This window comes from Sylvia atricapilla, chromosome 3 (assembly GCF_009819655.1).
Source record: "Sylvia atricapilla isolate bSylAtr1 chromosome 3, bSylAtr1.pri, whole genome shotgun sequence".
NCBI classification, from domain to species: Eukaryota; Metazoa; Chordata; class Aves; order Passeriformes; family Sylviidae; genus Sylvia; species Sylvia atricapilla.
Window position 1 is genome coordinate 23,552,217 of NC_089142.1, and position 21,289 is coordinate 23,573,505.

The window sequence follows — 21,289 nt, forward strand, 5'->3', positions numbered from 1 at the left end:
CCGCTCCCTGACTCGTGTGCGCGGCCTCACCCCAGTGCTTGCTCGGCACCGCACCGTGCGTCCACATGCGGGACAGAGAAACGCACACCGTCCGCCCTGTTACTGCTGGCAGCTGGGGAGCGACCGGCCCGGTCACTGCTCTCGGCAACCAGCCCGGCCCGGATGCACGCCCAATGGCGGAGAGGGCGCGGCTACAAGAAAGCGGGCCGGCGGCAGAGCGGCCCCGGCGGCGCCGAGGCCGAGGCGGGGAAGGGGCGGAGCGGTGCCCGTTCCATGGCGGAGAAGGGGCGGAGCGGCGGTGATGCTAAGGAGGAGAAAGGGCGGAGCGGTTCCATGGCGGAGAAGGGGCGGAGCAGTGCCCGGAGCCGTGCCCGGAGGGTGCGGGGGCTGCAGGAGCGGCTGCGCTGTGCGCAGGAGCCCGCGGAGGTAGCCGGCCGGGAGGGGAAACGCGGCAGCTGCTGGGCTGTAATTTCCGTGCTCATAAGAGCTTTTCTGTGGAAATAGGTGCTTTTGCTTGGTTTTAACGGCGCACATCAAGAAGAGCGGGGGCTGTCGAGCCCTGCCTTCTTGTTCTTCCTGGCCCAAGAAGGACTCGGCTGTTCTGAAACAAGCCGTGTAGGGTGGCCAGGCCGCTCAGCAGCTGCGAGCAGCAGTAAGAGACCCGTGCAGCAGGCAGACCGAGCAGGTGCTGGCGCTGCGCCGGGAGGCGCTGAGCGGACCGAGGCACGCCCCGCTCTCTGAGCGGCCGCCGGCACTCCCGAGGAAATGGGAGCGAAGAAGCGGGTGCCAAACTAGCAGAATGTTTTATGAAATAATAAATTATATTTGACTGAAGAAGGTGTATTCAAAGCAATGATGTGGTTTTTGCTTGGTTTGGATTTTTTTTTTATTTTTAAGTTCTTTCTTCGGAGGGTCACATTGGTTTTGAAAATAAAGGACGCTTTTACCTTGATAGGTTTCAAAGGCATTAAAATTTGATGCAAGTTCGTGGTTGGAGGCAGAGGGCAGCGGTAGAAGTGGCATTGTGTTTGGTAGCTGACGAGAAGCTTAGCTATTAATCATGTCTGCAGTGTGTTTTCAAAGTATGTGTATCCATATAGAGGACATACTGGTTTTCATAGCCAATAATGGTTCATCTTCTTCAATGCCTGTGATGTAGAAAATTTCTGTCTAAAATGCAAATATCTGTGCAGGTGCTTCTTCAGAAGTTTTAATTTGCAGTTCAATGAACCTAAAGATCTTTTCCTATGCGACAGAAATGATCAGCTATTACAGTGTCTGAGTTTGTACTTGGGACTAGTGTTGACAGGCTTTTGGAACAAGAGGTAGCAAAGGAAAAGAAAAGAAGCAGTTCTAGAGGTAATTAGTTTTTAAATGATCCCAAACCAGTAAGTTTCAAAGCATTCTGCTAAAGTGAAAATTGAGAACCACTCTGGCTGATTTAGATTCATTAAGGGAGAAGACGCAATGTTTTTATGTAGCATAGCTGCCTGTAGGTGCTGCATAAAATGGAGCTAATGGTGGTGCTGCAGCACTTCTTTCCCTGGTAAAACTGTCTAGTGAAATAGAAGTATTTATAGTTAACAGGGCCTAGGGAGTGGCAGGGAAAGTGAGAAACTGATAGCTGTAAATTGGCAGTCATGAAGGATACTCCTAACAGAACTTGAATCTAATAAGATGAATTACGTGGTCGGTATCTTCAAAGGCAAAGAGGAGCATTCTAGAGACGTGTAAAAAGAATTTCAAATCAATATTACAGATGTGTATGTAGGCAAGTGTTGTTGTTGTCAAGTACTTCTGTTCCATACTGAGAATACTTGTCTTTGGACTTTTTAATACTGCTAAAAAGGTTTTGATAACCATGCAGGACATCAGTTGTCCATTTCAGAAGCTTCTTAAGTATGAAGTTTGGTGGCTACCCACTGAGTTTTCAGAGAATTGCCAAAAGAAAGAGGAGATACTGAATGATGCTTATGGGTCTTGGGAAGGTATGGGAAAAAAGTACTGTGCTAGTGTTAAAGGTCAGTGAAATGGTATTTATTGATCATTGGCATTGATCATAAAGGAACACGCTGAGCAGCTGTATGATGCTAAGATGTAACTGATGAAAAATTAACGGTGGTGCCATGATCCATACCATTCAATGAGATGTTATGTAGATACGTTCTGCCAAATTTATCTCAAACTGTATTTGGCTGACACTAATTGTTGTAAATATATGCAAGTTTCAAGTAACTTGGCTTGCTTCTGTATGATCCTGATTGGACTAGCAGTGTCATGGGTTTGCTATAATGCATAAAACTGATTTCAGTTGCACTTGCCAAAAATAATTCCAGACCTCATCAGGAGACAATGTTGAGTTGTGGGTTTGTGGTTTTTTTGGGGGTGTAGGAGAGTGATTATGCATCTCTTTGTGACATGATGCTACTGAAATCTTCCTTAATTTGGAAGACAGGCAGGCATTGCAGGGAAATGCTACACATACTGAAATAATTTGTATTAAATTAAGAGAGTCCCGTCTAGAAACCAAATATGATCATGTGGTAGGTTACATTTATTTGAACAACACATGTTTTACCATGGCTCAGTGGAAAGTCACAGCTAGGAGCTATGAATATAGGTCACTCAGGATAGGAGACTGTATTTTGGAAAGCATTGACTCAGAAAATGATTTAGAGCTGTGATGTATTACCAGTTGAGCATGAAATTGCAGTAGAGTGCAGTGGCTTATGGAGTAAATGCTATCTTTGGGTAGCTTAGCAGGGTTATGTTATTATTGCTACATAGCTTTAGAGGGACAATTATAGGAATATTATGTCCTGTTCTGAGAACTGTTTTTAAAAACAAAACTGTCCAAGCTGGAAAGATAATAAGATAGCCAGAGAATGGCTGTAGCTCTGGCTAGCATAACTTCATGAAACTAAAGAGCCAAGGTAATGTGTGTGATTAGTATTTACATTTCTGTGTTGTGTAAGATGACTGGAAGAAAGCTCCTTTAGTGTAATTAACAGATCATTAGATTTAGTAGCTGAAAACAAAACTAGGCAATTGTTTTAGGTGAACAGCTGCGTTTGGGTATTTTTTTTTTTTTGTGTGGGTTTGGTTTTTTGTTTGTTTGTTTTTGGTTTGGGCTCTTTTTTGTTTGTTTGGTTTTTTTTTTTTTTTTTTTTTGTTAGGTGAGGGCATAGGGATTATTTGCTTGGCACAGAGTTGGGTTTTTTCTAAGGTGTTTTCCTCAAAGTCCTGGTGCTCTTTCAATTAAGTTCTCGAGCTCTGCCAGAAGTTATTGACCTGATGGAATTTCACAGGCTTTGTTATACAAGAGAATAAGCTAAAGAATCTTAGGGAGGTCTTTGAAAGAGAAATGCAGCTATTGGGCGAGGAAGAAGAGAAAACAGGAGTTACTGTAGAGAAATGTTGTCAGTCCCCTGAGGACAGATGGTCTGGGAACCTGTTAATGGGTTCCACCCTTCCTGAGGTTCCAGGTTCAGATAGGAAAATAAGAGGAGACTGTACAACAGTTGTATAAAGGATGACGGAGCAACCCTGGTGTAGTGGGAAATGACCAAACCCAGCGCACCTGGCAGCTGTTGTTACCACTTTGCTTTCTGTTTTGGCCCTGGAAAATTTTTTTGCTTACGTGCTTCTTTTCCCGTTGCTCGTTTCCATTGATCTCTGCTTTCCAAATTCCAGCCTGCTTTCCCTTCTTCCCTGTATTTTTGTTTGCTTTTGTTCCTACTGTCATCTTTGCTTTTGTCTCACAGCGCTCAGAGAGGGTGCCAGCTCTCAGGTGGTCCGTAAGGCTTTGCCTATTTATATTGCATGAAGACCTAGGTCTTGGTTTTTCTGGGAATGTATTTTATGGAAAAAACCCTCAGTCCTAAAGGGTTCTGATCATTCTTTATAAATCAGTATTTTGGGATTATGTAGACTAGTCCAGGAATTGTATATGAAGATAACTTTTCTTCAGAATTTTTCTATGAAGTTTAGAGTCTCTCTTGAAATTGGTAGAGTTTTCCCACAAGGATATAACTGATAGTGGTACATGAGGTAAAATAGTTTGAAAACCAGTGGAGGGTTACATATGTATTGTGTGTATATGGAAGGTCTTCATAAAGAAATTACCAGATCCAGTCCAGTGAGGTAAAAGCCAGATAGGCCACAAATGCCATGGTGAAAGAAATGGTTAGAGAAAGATCCCTCAATAGTCAGTCTTCATTTTGTTTTTGAAGACCTGCTAAGAACAGTCTTCATCATTTTGCCTTATGGAATAATTATAATGGTATACTATGTATAAGTATCATGACAACAAAGTTTGTGTTTCTAGCAAGCTCTGGTTTTAGTGACAGACTTTGCTGTATCTTGTGCTTCGCAGTGCACCTTTCTCCAAAGCCTGATAGATACTGGAGCTTGGTGTTTGTGCTTTGTCTTTGGTAGAGAAATCAGAGACCTCTAGCAAATATGATAAATACAGAGTTACTGCGCTGCTACAGATGCCTGGCACAATTATATTTGCTTATTTTCTGATTTTGTGTGTAAGTAAGTTTGGTTGTAAATCCCAAGAACTTGGAGATATGTTATTCCTACTGGCAGGCTGGATGTGGCCATTTTTGTCCAGTTACAGAATAAAGTCTTGTACTAGTCCTGTATGTGCAGAGCTGCTGATTCCCCTGCAGCCCAAGCTGTTCTCTGCTTTTAAGTGGTTGGTATAACTTCTAAAAACTTTATGAGGGTCTCTGATCCCTTTTTTCTCTTTTTAAAATGAAACAGTGTTATTTGTCTTAATTTTCCAAATGTAATAGACATTTCAAGTAACCAAAATGAGCAGTGTGGTCTGTAGTTTAGAAAATTTGGCAAGTTTTGCTTTTCATTAAAATGTGTTGACTGCTTTTGAACATGCTTGTCATCTAGGTACTTTGTTTGTAATTTAGCCTGTTGGTTTGAAGTAGCATGAATAGTAATTGCCTGCTTCCTGAATTTTTTTCTTCTGAAATCAGCTTGGCTTTGAGTTAACTAAGTCCAAAATCCATCAAGAGGAACTGTTCAAAATCCCTACTGTCTTGATGAAAACATCCCTTAGTATTCTTCCACAAATAGGTTTGTCTCTGGCAAAATAAATGGGATTTATTCCCAGTGATTTGCACTGCTTGATTATCTAGACATGTTAAATATCACAATATAATGTGTCAGCAGTGGGTTACTTCCTTTTCCGTTGCAAAATAAATTAAATCAATGAGGATATATATTCTTCTAATTAAATAAAAGTGAACTAACTTGACACTGATTATCTCCAGCATTAGAAACTATGTTAACATTTTCAGCAACTACTATTTTTCTTGGGGAGTGCCTTATCTTAAAGACAAGCAGAACTTCATATGGCTTTTGTGCTGATTCTGGAATCTTGGAAAGGAAGTTGCTTTTTCTTTGGGGTTCCCCCCCCCCCTTTTCCCCTTTTTTTTTTTTTTTTTTTTTTTTGGTAGGTATCCTGTCATTTTGTAGCCAGCTGAATGTTTTGGGACAGACTTGATTTGTTACCTCTTGTCCTAGGTGTATGTCTTACCTTGTCTCACATTTTCCCAGACTGTGAAGCATTTTTCCTGTGCTTGCCTAGACTCAGAAGCACTGTTTCAGGGTGGATGATTTACAGAACTGCATGCCAGGTGTGTGTAGATGGAGCCCACTGGACACAATGAAAATCAGTGTCAAGCGTGGCATTCCACTGCTCTAATGCAATATAGGAACAGTGAAACTTAGAGCAACATACCTTTGGAGTGCAATTTGTAAATTGCTTCTTTGAGCTTGCCACTCATTTTTTAGTACCTCTTCCACCTCCTGCAATGCCATTTCAGAAGCAGCATCTAAAATAATAAATGACGCTTTATTGGTTATTTAAATTAATATAGCTGTTATTGTTATCAGGAGATTTCTGGGTAATGTGTTTTGTGTTCCTGCTATTACACTGAGAAGTGTCAATGATCTGAAACACTTGACTAGTATTTCAGGCTCTGTGAAAGGTCTGTGAAATGCTGTTATTTCAGTTGTACATTAGTTCTGTAGTCTCCATAACATAGCTTCATGTGTGTGGTTGGGAGTGTTTCAGTGGCAGCCCTAAATTGAGGAATGGTTTCTCAAATGATGACAAAGATAAGACAAATTTGCTCTGTATGGTTAGCTGCAAGATTCTGGGGTGCTATAAAACCTTTGCCAAATAAACTTGGTTTTATTCCTGTTGAAATTTATGCTCTGCTTATAAACGAGATTTCGTTGCTATTAAAGCACTTCTCATAGGAAGATGAACATTTTGTATGTGAAAAAAATCTTTTCTGCTTTTATGGAAGTGTTGAGTTTTGTAACAGGTGCAAGCTTTGACAGTGCAAAAGAAAACAGCTCTTCTAGTTTGGGCTTATTTTGTTAAAGTTCAAATTGCAGTTATGTTTTCAAAACCTTATTTTGTGGAGTCTGGGCTCGCACCAGCTCTATTGTTCTTTCTTGGCCTGGATTGATGGAGTAGGGCTGCTGACTGTGAGGCTGAATTTTGCTTGGTGGCTTTGCATAATGCAGCTTTTGTACTGGCTCTGTGGCCAATGAGGGTGCCTGCTACAGGATGAGTAGGCATATATATGTAGCCTCTACTTCTGTGTTACTGATTTTTACTGTAATCTCTGTAGCAGTGAATTTCAAACTATTTACTGGATTTTCTGTTGTTACTGAAATTGAGGGGTTGGCATGACTGCACTGGTTCACAGCACAGATTGCAAACACTGGCCTGATGTGCAGTAAATGAATCCTGACATTTTCCAGGAGTTGCTGGATGTTCCTTTTAACACTATCATGTATTTTTGGATTAAATATGTCAATGAGGATGAGAGGATCAGAATAAGATTTTCAATTATTTTTTTACAACAATAAATCTTAATTTTCCTTCCAGATTCTAAAAACACTTAAGGTACTACAAGGTTTGGATTTATCACTGGATATTTTAGTGGTAAGTGATTAGTAATAATACATTGAACTCTTGTGTAGTGAATTACTATGTAAATGTAAAGATTGTGCATTTGTACAAGTGGTGAACATGCTGTATTTTATAATTTTGAATTTATATCCTATTTGGTTAGATTCATTTTCAAAAGGGTTATCCAACTTAATAAATGCAGTACTATGTCAACAGTGATAGTACAGAGCAGGGAAATGACCATACAGAGAACACTTTGCTAATCAGGTTGGCTTCTTTTCACTGTAAAACTGCCTTAAATCAATGCTTAAAGCAAGTATGGGTGAACCATTTTTTAGGTCAATTGTCTAACTCTACCATCTTTCATTAGCAGCTCAAAGTTAGTTTCTTGCATGTAAAGATCAGGAATCCCAAATAAAGATACCTGTGACTTTTATTTGTCTTTATCCAAGCTGCATTCCTATGAAATTCTATATTAGATATTCTTGCACTGGTCTGTGAAGCTTCTAGCTATTATAAGCAATGTGCCTGTGTTTTGAAAAGAAGAAAAATGTGGGGTTTGTGAAACAATTCTTTGAAGAGTAAGAGGAAAAATATAGTTGCCAAGATATTTGGATGGCCTGTTCAGGTAAAGGCATTTGCCTGCCTAGATACAGGCAGACTTCTACTGAAATGAAGCGATATTTATTTTGTTTTCCAATAAAAATACATAATCTCATATTGCAATTAGTTTCTTAAAATTACAAAGAGTTTCTGCAGATGATTCATGTTCCCAGAAATTTTGCGTGCTTTATAATGGGACAGACTGCAATGGAAGCCTTCAAGTCAAATAGAGGAAAGTGATGTCTTACAGTGGAGGGTTCCACATATTTTTAATGCATTTCAAGAACATAAATAGCTTTATGAAGTAGTCCCACCAGATTTCTTCCATCTGTTTGCGATAACTGACTAACCATATCAGGTTGCTCAAATTATATATAAGCTAAATATACTTGAAGTGAATTTAAGGAAGCCTTTTCTAGAGGCTGAACTGATTATGTGGGAGTAATGTGTATAGCTCACACTTCACAGGAGTATAATTTCACTAGTTTGCAAGAGCATTCACAGGTTGCAGTGAACCTACTGGATTCCATATTTTATGTGCATCTTAAAAGTGAGGGTTTGTGAATCAGATGTGCTTGCTGATAATACAGGGTTAAAATCACCTCTGATTCTACAAATACTCAAAGTCTGCAAGATATTTTTGCTTAAACAAGACACACTAGAGTGAGACTTGAAGACACAATGATATTGTGAAAATGACTCTGCTGCTCTGACCCCTCGACCCTGTACTACTGGTTGAGATGTATTTATTATATTACACCACACCCAAATATACGCTCTCTAATATGCTCAAATGTACTTCATAAGCCTAAAGGAAACTTGAATTGATGCATTTTGTGGACTAAAGCATTTGAGAGAAGTGAAATTCCTGAAACAAGTAGTTTTTCTCCATTGAATGTACATATCTTCATTTTGTGAATTAAGCCTGCATTTTGTTCCCCATATTTGGTTATAAATGACTATTTCCTTCGATTCAATTTGCAGTATGGGGGGCATTTATTCTTTGGCTGCCATAGGACTGCCCTGAATACTAGTCAAATACTGTTTGTAGCAGTTTTAGAGGAGGCTTTTTTTGGAATGAGTTGTGATTTATTCTGCCCATCTTTCTTGCACTATCTTCAACAGGAAACTGGCATAGAAAAAACAGTTAACAGTTTTAGAGAACATGCCACTGCTGGCACTATAGCTAAAAGTCTGTTAAAACAATGGAAAAAGCTTGTTTCTCCAGAAAGTAAAAGGTAGGTGTGAACTTTTATCCTTAAAGTTAATTATACTGTAGTGTAATTTTTAAATACACATTGGAAATTTAGGAAGGTGTTTGGAATGACAAATGTACATTGAATTGGAATGTGAATTGATTGCAAGAAATAAGAATGCAGTTGTAAAATATGAGGAAAACAATCAAACTATTATTGGTCAACTAGCCAGTCAGCACCCTGACTTCAGCTGCTTTTTTGTGAGTGGCACAAGTTCTTAGGTCCCAGCTGGTGCAAACAGGACTAAACCTTGATGGGCATTGCTCTGCACTTCAGGAAATTAGGAAACTTTCTCCTTCTTCCCAGATGTGGTGGTTAAATGAGGCAGCTCTCCAGTGATGTGGTTGTATGGAGGTTTTTCTTGTAATGTTCTTGTGGGCTGAGAGGAGGAGGCACTCTGAGGAGATGCAATTTCCTCTGGAGGAGGAGGCATAGTGAGGAGATGCAGTTTCTTCTGAGACTGAAGCAGCCACCACTGCCATTGCCAGGCCACCTCTGCTTTAGATGTTTGTGGCGTTCCAATAGTTCCAGACAGTTGAGCTGAGAAAACCAAGGGAATAATTTGACTAAATTAGTGCATTTTAAGTCTGAAGTTGCTCAAGCAGCAGGAAAGTAAAATACCAGAACCTGTGATAAACAAATCATGAAGGCTGACCTGTTAATCTGTCTCACCTACAGAGCATGTTGTAAATTTTTGTCTCCTAGCTATTTCAAAGTACTATGTCTTTGTTATAAAGCATGCAGGGAAGCTTTATGAAAAGTGGTATCCAGCATGTTATAGGCAGATAGTACTACCAGGTTTGTTTTTCTCCTCAGGGTATGTCCCTACTCTCCACTTGTTTTGCTTATCAATTCTTGTTTCAGTATTTAGCAATGCTGGACCCAAGAGCTCTGTGATTCTATACTGATAATGGAAGAATAAGAACACAGTGCAGAACTAAATTCTGGGTTTTGTGAAACTATGACATGGTGTGATTTTATGCTTTTAGTTGAACTAGTTTTGGAAAAACAGACTGTTTAAGAATTTTGCATCAGCTGCAGAATGGGGTGTAATTTTTTTATTGTTGCAGTAATCACAGGGGAAGAAAAAATAATGAAAAAGGAACATGTGAGATGCCAACTTCTGTTTCCAAGGAGATTAAGCCTTCAGAGAAGCCTGAAACATCTGTACTGGCCTTTAGAAGTTCCAGTGGTGCTCCTATTTCTACAAAGTTGAATAAAGAGCATATTTGTAGTCAAAAGACCCATCAAAGTACAAATTCTGAGTCTCCAAAAGAATGTGATAATAAAGAATGTAGCAGCAATGGCTCTAAGCATGCTTCCCAGGGTACCAATTCACAGGCTAAAGAAAGTGAGTTCAAAGAGAGCATCTCCACAGAGAGCAAGAAAATTTCAGAAAAGCAGCATTCCTCTGCAGGCAATGAGGGCTTATTACTCCTGAAGGAAAAGCCTAGTAAGGATGCTTCCAAACAGAGAAATCCTAAACATGTAAAGAAACCAAAACAAAATCTTGTTATGGAAGACCAAGCCAAATCATCTAGTGATGAGGAATTTGAACCCCCTGCTATGTCTTTTGAATCTTATCTTACTTATGATGAGGTTACCAACAAAAGAAAGAGAAAGGCTTGCTCTACAGGTGCACAGCCCAAAAAGTGCAGTAAACAGAAGAGTAGCATGAAACCCCAAAAGACTTCAAAACTTTCTCAGGCAAAAGAGGGAGTTGAAGATGTAAAAAAATGTGAGAGTGATCAATCAGAAACTCCCAGTAAAAAGGTAAGCCACTACAGGGTTGAGATCACAGCAGATAAACTGCAGACAAACAAGTGCTTTGGACTTTTAATTTCAGTGAGATTTATCTGTTTTTATTTTAAGGAACAGATTGCATTACTCTGATGTATCAGCTGCATTGCAATTGCCAGTAATTACAGTAGTGGGGGAAAAAAAGAGATACAGTTTGCAATTGAATTACTTGTAATTTTAGCATTATTTCCAACATCAGTGTTTGGTCCTTACCAACTAATCTGCGTTTGACTTGCTAAATGCAAAGGCAGTTAACTTTGAAAAGACATCCACATTTTTTTCTTTCTTAACCATCTTAGTTTGTGGCTGCTGCAGCTCTTTGTGTGTAGAATAGTCCTTCTGTCAGATGCTGTGGCTCTTTAATAGTGAATGTTAAGGTTTGCAGTGGAACTGAACATTCTTTAAATGCATTGAAGTAAACCACAGTATTGCATATAAAACTAAATTATGCATATTCTTAACCTGAGCTAGTCCCTTGAAGTGCAAAAAGCTTAAATAGCTCCTCTGAGAAAATGTGTATGCAAAAATGTGTATTAATTAGACCTTTTAAATGAAGACCTTTTGTGCACTGAAAATTAGAGTTGTCTTCAGGTTTATATCTTCACTGTGATGTGAAAGCATCAGGCTTTTTTTATTATGGAAGATCTGCAATCTTAATGTGGTATCTTCTGTCCCAGATGGGGAAATATTATTGTAGAGGCTTATGTATGATACTCTAACATAAACTGTTTGATGAAAAACCTTTGATATTCAATCAGTTGTGAGAAGTTACTATAGATACTTAAATGAGATTAGGGATTGCAGGTTTTGGGCTGTGCCTGACTTGCAATTGGAGGACATTTGAGACCTGATTTAGGTGTTGCACCTTATCCATTTGTAGGGACCTATACTTAACAGGCTGCTGCACCTTTAAATCCCTTTTTAGGGGATATGATCTAGGAGATTTGATAGGACCAGGTATAAAGCTGTGTCTTGTCTTTTAGAATTATGCTTTTGTCATCTTGCAGTTTTGCCTCATTCACTGCATGCCTCAACAGTGATTTATCTGAAAGCCCGTTAGCTCTACATATTTACTCTGTTCTTTAATCTATGTGCTAATTGCAGATATCCCACTAAGTTCCTTTTGTGGTATAGTCTTGGTAAGTGGAGTATGAAAGAATATACTGAAAAGTAATCCTTTGAGTAAATTTTAGTGTAGAAAAGCAAGAATTCTGATTATCCTTGTTCATTTTGGGATTTGCATAAATATTTGGGGGTTTATTGTAGCTTATTTTAAGCCTGGTCAACCTCAACTTTATAATAGTGAAGTAATCTTTCCTTGACTGTGCACAGGCCAAAGTGGCATCCCTCCAAGAGCTTCTTAGTACTCCACTACCTAAAACTCTGCCAGGCATCTCAGAATTATTTCCCCCATGTACTGCAGACTTCACAGGTAAGTAATATACAAGGCTGATAAATGTGAAATAGTGTAGGTTTTTACAGCTCTGTGTAGAAATGTTTTATCCCCTTTTCCAATAAGCTGTATTACCTCATGAGTCCATGGCAAAGAAGGGCCTCACTTTCTCATTTGTAGAAATCATGTTGAAGCTGAAGGGAGTTATAAGGCCTTCCTTCTTACATCTTACTGAATAAAGGAATACTGAGTAATGCTGCCACAGACTTGGGGAAGGCATAAATCAAGTGGCAGTTCTGCAGGCTCCATTTATCTTTACTCATTTCTGTAACTTAAAGTAGGCAAAGTCTTAGCAGAAATTATCTTAGGTAAAACAAATATATGAGGCACTAGGTCTAGCTTTGGCACAGGAATCACTAGCATCATTATAGGTAGGTGACATAAAGTACCAGTGATTCCCCTGGCAGCTCTTCTGATGCTTCAGTGGTTTTCTACCACTGGGATCTTGAAACATTGCTGCTATTGGAGTTCCTGGCTTCTTTAACATAACTCAGGAGGATTAGTTCTGTACATGGATAACAGAACAACTGAGGTGTGAATACAGCTCATATAGACTGGTGATAAAAATGCAAGACTGATTTGAGTTGGTGCAGCTCACTTGCCATGTGCATCTTGGAGTTAGGTGATGGTGAATGGACTTTTGCAACTTGCAGTATGTGCAAAGGTCCTATGCTGTAATGCAGTAACTTTGTATTAAGAAAATACTTTGTATATGTAAGCAAAAGTAATATATGTTTATCTCAGAGCTGAATGTTTGAAGCATTGTGAAACCTGCCTGATGTTTTGCTTGCAGCGTCCACAGTACCCATTGTAGAAGCACCCCAGCAAGTCAATTCACAGCCGCAAGATACAGTTCAATTCACAGGACAGAGACTGAACTCTAAAATGCAGGTTTACTCTGGCTCTAAGGCAGTCTGCCTTTCAAAGATGCTCACACTGTATGAGCAGTGTATCCGCATGCTTCACAACAATATTGAGTGTGAGTACTGCAGGGGATTTGTAACACTTCTGGCTCTAAGGGGATGAGATTTTTTTTTTCTCCATGCCAACCAGTGACACATTAAAATATATTGTTCCTCCCTATTAATGGTGATTTAGTTGAAAGGCACTTGCAGAAATGGATTGATGACTTTGCTAAATGTAGCTTTATTTTGAAAGCTTACCATTTTAAAGGTCCGAGTTTACTTAAAATAATATCCTATAAGTGATAAACTAAAAATTCTGTCCCTGCCCTCCATGTTTGTCGTGATCAAGACATTCTTTTCTTCCTTGCATAGGCAGAGGAGGAAGTGATGCATATCAGTAAAGATGGGGCAATGACTATTCCAAGATGCTTTATCCATCCTCAAGTATAACTTCTAGTCAGTATAGAACTGCTGATTTATAAATATTTTCATAGCCTGACATGGGATGTGGTATTAGTGCTTGCTGAAATTGTGTTTTTATTTTTAAAGTGTCTGAGTGGTGTTACCCATTGAGTAAAATAAGTGAGATACTGAAACCACTGTCCTCTTTTGTAGTGCTACAAGAAGCAGGAGGTGTGCCCTTTGAAATTCTTGAGCCTGTGCTAGCACGTTGCACACCAGAGCAGTTGTTTCGAATAGAGAAATGTAATATGGTAAATTCTGCCTTGTTAAAATTGGGAAAACACAGAGTTCCATAACTCCATGGGCTGCACTGGTTTTGTGTCTTGCATACTAATTTCTTTGAATTCAGCTGTCATTATCAAGTCTCCCTTTCTGAAGTTTAAAACATTCAGGAAAATTACTACTGATGACTAAGTGAGAAACAGTATGTATAGAAGAGTATTTGTTTCTAAAAATAAGAAAGAAAAAAAGATGACTGTCGTATTTACCACTGAAATAGCTAGGAAATTCAGAACCAACTGTTTTTAAGTTACAAACTATTAAGCCTGCAAAGCATATTGGTTAGGAAGTAGCTGGGGTGCAATCTCATGTTGTGGTAGATTGCTTATCTACACTGTCAGGACTTGAGTTCCATGCACTTGGCCACTGATGTTCTGAGTGTGCAGTCCTTTCTAGGGCAAGTTAGCCTTTCCTCTGTGTGCTTCAAGTTGCAAGCTGGAGTGGCCTGAGCCTGTGCTGTAAACACAAGTCTAGCCTGTAAGCATGGCTCACTGACTCCAGCTCTGCTACTTGAAGCTGTGTGATTTCCAGGCTGTAGTCAGTGTCCCTGCATGGTATTGACATGGTGTGGGTACCTCTGTCAGCATGTGTGGGGCAAATGGTTCTGTACCTTCTTCCACCAAAGGTTTGGGTTGTGTCTGTAGGCTCAGAACAGATACTCTTGAAAATATTATTTTTAAATCTCTGATTTAAGCCATCTTGTGTTCAAATTAGATGTTTATAAAAGAGACTGACCACTTGTGGAAGGAACACTGCCAAAGAGATTTTAAAAATGAGAGCCTTCTGGAATATGAGTCTTGGCGTGAAATGTACTGGAGACTCTTTAATCAGAGAGAAGAAAAACTGAAGATCCTTACAAAAACTATTCTTTCAGCTCAGTCTGAGAAACCAAAAGGTAAACTCTCTGGTTATCTCTTCCACTTAGAAAACCCGATCTCTTCTGCTGTTCTTGACAATATGTTTGGTTTAGTGATTTGCTTGCGGTGAGTACTAATTCTGTACTTCCAGGAGAAATCATCAAGAATGAACGCTGTTACTCTTAAATTAAAATTTGCTTAAAAAATAAACACATTAATTAATACAATATGTTGGTGTATCCTGCAAATATTATGCATTAGACAAATCTTACTTTACTTGTTGGACTAAGGATTCTAAGCAGCAGTGCAAAGAGTTTTGGACATAAAGGACATGAAAAGAGTTTTGGACATAAAGGACATGCATTCTCTGCTTTTTTTTTTTTTTTTAATATTAGGCAGGCAAGTAAAAATGGCTTATGTGACTGGTGCAGCAAAACCCCCCAGGAACATTTGCCGACAGCAAAAAATCCATATGACAGCAGGACCTGTCATCCAGCTTCATCCCACAGAGAAGTGCAAGTAAGTGCTAGGTACTATGCTTTTAATTTGAGTTTGTGTCTTAGTTCAAAATCGTGCTTGCAAAACAATTTTAAAGTTCTAAATAACTCTATTTACTTTCCCTTTTTTTAAGTGGCTAGTAGCTACAAACAAACTTGCCTTTTAAGTCTTTTATACTCCTCTGTCATGTGTGCATTGTCATTGCACATTTCTCAAAAGTGCCAGTGAATTCACCCTTCCAGCTGGAGTGTAAGTGGACGCTGTTTCTTTTCTCCAGATTGCACTAAAGCTGCTTGCCATCCTAGGGCAATTCCACTGTTGATGTTTTGGGTCTGTAAACCTGCCTGGTAGCCTCACATGTTCTCCTGCTTTAATAAAATCCCAATCAGCTGCCTGGTGAACAGAATGAACTGCAGGAACTTGTATTACTTTTTTTCCCCCTGTGAATTTCAGAAGCTTGGTCAAACAGCTTTGCTGCTCAAGGTGGTTGTAAGTATGGGTTAGGAAGGGCAGCTTGAATGTAAGAATTTTCTTAAACTCAGCTTTTACACCAGATAAATTTTTATAACTGTGCCTTTAGCTGGTGAGATTTGGAAGGTTCTTTCCATACTGCTGCTATTTCCAATGAAAAGATAGTCCCTCACCAAGGCAGTAGCTTAAGGCACTTTGAGTTGCACTTTTGCTTTCAGTTGCTCTGTGGGAGGTTGATTCTGTATTGTGACGGACCTGCCTTTCCAGTTTAGGTGCTTCAGGTACAGTAGCATACAAGTGCATGTATCTTTTGTGCTCATATAATCTCTGGACCAGTAGCTGAATGATGTAGACCAAGCCTTGCATGATTTTTTTTTTTTTTTTTTTTTTGTCACACATGAAAGAAGCTGTAAGAGGATCATTGTTTTGCCTTCTTGAGAACCAAAGGGTTTGTTTAGGCACAATGAGTTAAACTTCACTGCTTTGACCTATTGGTTTTTTAAGCTGCAGAATTTGTATGGGTGAAATTGTCACTTGAGAAGCTGGTCTTGTAGGAGCTAAAAAATCCTGCTAAAGATTTGCATGCAGACATGTAGTTCCTTAAGAGGCTGCAATTCTCAGTCAGTGCAATGGTACCGAGTGCTGGCAGAATCCTCAGTGACTGCTTTTGAGGAGTACAGGGCTGGTCATGTTTGGTGACATTGTGCTGACACTTTATTGCTATGTTGGGTTAATGGTCTTTAGCATGAGGCATCAGCTCTGTATATATGTCTGCCACTGTCCTTGTCTTGTTGATTGAAGATTCCAGTATGCTGTTTTGTTAGTTATCGTGCCTTTTACTAGCCAGTTACAGAAGTTTTGTCTTTAAACATTTGCCTTCATCTGCTGTCAATGAGCTAGTTAGCAGTTCAGCTGTGTTCAAAGAGGAAAACTAACACAAGGTGCAAACTAGAGCGCACAGCATTATGAATCACAGTGGTATTGCTGGCCATTTTGATTTGTCATAAACTCTGATAATTTCATTTTAAAGACTAATAAGAGACATGAAACCTTATAAATGCAATATTTGTTCAAGAATTAAAATGGGAAAGATTGTCCTTTGTAATCCCTTCTAACCTGAATTATCCTATGACTCTGAAATGTACAAAGTCTCTTAAATGTATCCAATCAGGCTGTTGGTTTTGTCTTTTTTTTTTTTTCAAAATGGGCCAAGGCAAATAGTAACTTGATATTAAAAAATAACTTTTTTCTTGCTTGTTTCAAAAGAACAGGGATTCCAGAAATGAGAGACAGGAATAACTCATTATCAAATCTGATACCTCCTGGCAACTGTAGAAGTTCTAGCTCAGGTGTCATGATTCAAGGTGGAAAGACGCCTACCAAAAGTAAGTGGTGTTTCCTAAGATGATCAATTTAATTGTTTTAATCTTCTGCTTACTAATATATGCTTAATATTAAACTAAAACCATTTTAAGTTCCTCATAGCTGTAATCCTAATTGGTCTCTTTGCTTTGTTTTTATTGAAGAAATAGCACCAATTATGAAGAAAACTTTGAAAGCACTGAGGAGTAGAGTTGGACAATGATAAAATGACTGTGTATTTGAAGCTAATTTGATGTGACTGTGTGTATATTGTGCTACAGTGAATGAAAGTAATGTTCATGTAAGCACTGTTCAATTTGCTTTAGTTAAAATAGTTCTGAAAAGTTGTATGGGTGAATAATTAACAATAAATACTGAAACCTCTGAATCCTTTCATACTGTTGCCTTCTTACTTGAACTGAAATAAGGTCAGTACATACTAATGACAAATCAGTTTATATGAACCTTTATAGGTGATGTGTTTATGAGTTTAAGCTGGTGAAGGATCTGGGGCACAAGTTTTCTTAGGAATGGCTGAGGGTATGGGGGTGGTTTAGTCTGGAGAAAAGGAGGCTGAGGGGAAGACCTTACTGTTCTCTACAGGTACCTGAAAGGAGATTTTACACAGATGGAGGTTGGTCTCTCCTCCTACGTTACAGGACAAGGAGAAAATGGCCTCAAGTTGCACCAGTGAAGGTTTAGATTGGATAGTAGGAAAAATTTCTTTGCTGAAAGGGTTGTCATCATTGGAACAGGCTGCCCAAGGAAGTGGCTGTGTTGTCATCCCTACAGATATTTAAAAGATGTATTGATGTGGCATTTGAGGATCAGAATACTGGATTAACAGTTGGACATTGAAGATCTTCAAGGTCTTTTCCAACCCAAACAATTTGGTCATTCTGTGATTGTATGTAAGTGTGGAGATGAAAGAAAGTGTGGACTGTACTCTGATCTGCTGCTCTCAGTCTGTCATGAAGAGGCCTAGCTCACAAGCTCACAACCAGTTGTCTTAAAGTAAAGAAGCTATTTGGTCTTGGATAGCTGTCCTTTCAAGAGTTAGGGACTGCTGCAGTTTGGGGGTTGGTCTATGAATGGGTTTAGTTTTAGAAATGAGCTATGTCTTTGTAGTTTCTTCTTCTAGACCAGTTCATTTGCATGAATCATAAGCCTGACTTTGCCTTGAAGGCGTGGCTTAGAAATGGAGGAACTCTATCAGTTGCACTCAGTAGTTGTAAGTAGGTCTTATTTCCTCTTTTGTACTTCCATGGGATTCGGCATCTTAGAACTCCTCATAAAGCACAGGGTAAGGTTGTCATGAAACCTTTGAGTTGATGTCTCTTACTCAAAACACCTTATGTGTGAATTTCCTCACCATCCTATATGTTAAGTATTATAGGTAGATTACTAAAATACTGCTACTAAAAATGGCTTTTGTAGACATTAACATAGTCACTCATACATAACAGCTTGTGCAAATCCCTGCAAATACAGGGATTTGAAGTCAGCAGGTGTACTGCTGTGTTTGTTTTTTCTCCATGCATTATAGTTGCACTAAAAAGAATGGAAGTTGAAAACATTCGTGTTGAACTGGAAACAGCTTTTGCTGTTTCTGGAATCAAAACAAACATTAACTAGTAGGAGAGGTAATGCAGCATATGTCATACATACCTGAACAGTTTGTTCCAGAAGCATTCTTTACAAGACTTAAATCTGGCTGAATGACCAATATACCACTCTTTGTTTCTAATCAGCTGGTGGCAGAAGCTCACTTCAGCTGAAGGTTTCGACAAAGTCATTGGTTTGGCTCTGGCATTTGAGAACACAGCTGCAGCCATCCAGAACAGATATAGATGATGGGAATATCCACTTTGGAGTCTGCAGGATAAATAGTTGTTTTAACTAATAGACTTCATTGTTGATTGGCAATAACTTTTCCTATCCTTGACAATGGTAGGAGAGTTATGCAGCGGGCAAATTTGACTTCAAGATTAGGTGACTTTCATTTCCTCTTCTCATTGTATCTCACTTCAAAGGCTATAGATATAGCTCTGGTAAGAGATATGCAGAGGATGCTCATGGGATCAGATTGTCATGCTCACAATTTCTAATTTAGAAAATACAGTAGACAAGCAAATCTCTTTATTATAAAGTAGTTGGTGCTACACATACTTTAGGCTAGGATTTTTCATTTGCTTATGCTGTGGTCTGTTCCTATGGACTAATGCCTACCTGAGGCTGTACTATGCTGGGGTGCTCTGGGAATGCATCTTTGTGAGGAATCTTCTTTTTGTAGTTTGATGCTGCTTGATGATACAATACAAATCAATCATGGAGGCAAATTCAAAGCTGACTTCAAAAGCATATCCTTTTAATCTGAACTAGAACACTAATGTAGATGCTTCTGCAGTCTCCTGCCTTCCATCCCTATATATAGTTACTCCAGTATAGAGGAATTATTGCTAGATATGTATTCTTGGCATGTGACATACCTAACAGTACACATGGTATTGGAGTATATTGGCATGAGGCAGATGACTTTCCTTCTGGCAGATGGGTGAAAGATGTTTGGTTGGTTTTGCTGCATATTCCCCAGGCTGGTTGCCACAACTCATCAGAGGAGACCTCTGATCCTTCTTGCATAAGGGACTGTTTTCACAGAAAGACTGAATGTTACAAGTGCATGATGGTGTTTTCTTCCCTAAAAACACATTGCAGCTCCTAGTCCTCCTGCAGTGTCTCTGGAGCATTTTATCCCAGCAGCATAATGCTTTTCCCTCCAGGTAATAAGCAATTTCCATATTAATTTCTGAAATAATTAATGGGAGAAAAATATGGGCACAAAAGGAATGTCCTGCTGTAGAAAAGACCACAAATGTGTAATAGTTCTTCTTGATATTTTTTCTTCTTTTGAGCATAGAAACCACTTTCCACTTCCCGACAGTGTTTGTTTCATAGCATTCAGGAACGTTTTCCATCCTATTAGTGGTTGGGCCCAAGAAGAGTACTTGGCCTGACAGCTATACCACTTAAAAAAGGAGGATGCATGCTGTTGCCATCTAAACAGTCCCTGTGGTAGGAGAAGGAAAACAGTTTTGAGGTGAAGTGTTCACTCTTATGAGACCCTGCTCAGAAGGCATGTGAATTCCAGGATCTAAGCTCTTCTTGGGGACCTTGTAGGCGTTTAAATGTTAGTTTAAGTCCTGGGCCAAGGCCAGAATGGGATGTAGGGTTTGGCATGATCCTTCTGGAAGAATTTGTAGACATCAGTGTAGTGCCCCATGCATGCTGTTGTCAGTTATTGCTGTTCAGGGATCAGTATCTGAGCTGCTGCTAAAGCAAGGCACAGCTGGAATCCCTGTGAGCAGGGAGGTTACAGCTCTGAGAATGATGACATTGGCTGTGTAGTACCTGGGGATGTCTGAGGATTTCTGGTAGTCATAGGTTATAACCTCAGCAGAAAGAAAAGAAATCCCCTCACATAGTGCAGATGCCAGACTTGCCATCGGAAAGCTTGGCAAAATGTCTGTAACAAGGCTTAATGTGGTGAAAAATGTTGATGCACAGATGCATAAGACAACCATCCTCTATATACTGCTTTTAGGGAAAAACACCCAACCAAACAAAATACCACTTGACAAAACCCCAAATCACCCCAAATCAATGAGAGTGCCTCATTGTTTTTTTTATTTCCTTTCCCTGCCCTTCCTGTAAAGACAGGAGAGATTTTTGAGTGAGGGATTGAAGGCCTGGATTAGACAGCTTAGTATCTCCCCTTTCAGCCACCTTCACCATTGAACAGAGGTGAAATTTATCAAGACTGTTTTCCTGCAGTTGTAACTAATTACTGCCAGTGGAGGAACAAGTCTCTCCTGGGTCACCACATTGGTAGAAATGATCTTGGGCTTGTTTATTCACAGGACAAATGTACTGTGATTTTTTTTCTTATTTCTTTCTTTCTCACTAACTTCCATATGAGCAATTCTCTCTCCAGCGCCCAAAACATTTCCTTTCCTATCTGCAGAATCAGTTGGAGGGGAAAAAGAATGGTGTTGGATTCTTCTGATCAATCATATTTGATCCAGTGTAGGGGCTGCATTCAGCACTTCTTGGTGTGATCATTTGCCTTAGTTCTCAAAGGTCTCTGTTTTGGGTACCATTGTTTAGCAGTGAAACCTTTCAGGAAAGTGATGGAATCACTCTGCAGTTGTGCTGCTTGACATGAGAATGGGAACAGGCTGTTCTTCCTGCTTAATGGAAGTGATGTGCAATGTATCTGCCTCCTCTCTTACAAATTCTAGTAAACATTTTTAATGTGCTTTATTAAATTTTCTGTTTTGAACATGTGAGTTACATCCTAACACAGCTGTCATGTCTTCTCCGTCTGTAAACTT

General features: G+C 39.4%; 1 protein-coding gene across 2 annotated transcripts; it reads left to right on the forward strand.

Annotated features, from left to right (window-relative positions):
* The first annotated feature begins 333 nt into the window (after nucleotides 1–333).
* LOC136358849 (elongin-A-like) lies at nucleotides 334–17,288 on the forward strand. Of its 2 annotated transcripts, none has more exons than XM_066314940.1 (11): nucleotides 334–426; nucleotides 6,929–6,985; nucleotides 8,681–8,793; nucleotides 9,882–10,584; nucleotides 11,944–12,043; nucleotides 12,858–13,043; nucleotides 13,585–13,682; nucleotides 14,425–14,605; nucleotides 14,963–15,086; nucleotides 16,803–16,921; nucleotides 17,063–17,288. In XM_066314940.1, exons 1-11 carry the CDS (start codon nucleotides 334–336, stop codon nucleotides 17,119–17,121), a joined length of 1,833 nt encoding a protein of 610 aa, XP_066171037.1. In that variant the 3' UTR covers nucleotides 17,122–17,288. The 2 variants fall into 2 exon arrangements, with proteins under 2 accessions (XP_066171037.1, XP_066171038.1); XM_066314941.1 differs by having other exon boundaries at nucleotides 14,963–15,080.
* Nucleotides 17,289–21,289: the final 4,001 nt, after the last annotated feature.

Coding starts and splice junctions, on each gene's coding strand:
- LOC136358849 (XM_066314940.1), top strand. CDS start 334: ATGGCGGAGAAGGGGCGGAGCAGTGCCCGGAGCCGTGCCCGGAGGGTG. Junction 14,606..14,962: donor TCAGTCTGAGAAACCAAAAG/GTAAACTCTCTG, acceptor TTTTAATATTAG/GCAGGCAAGTAAAAATGGCT. Junction 15,087..16,802: donor CATCCCACAGAGAAGTGCAA/GTAAGTGCTAGG, acceptor TTGTTTCAAAAG/AACAGGGATTCCAGAAATGA.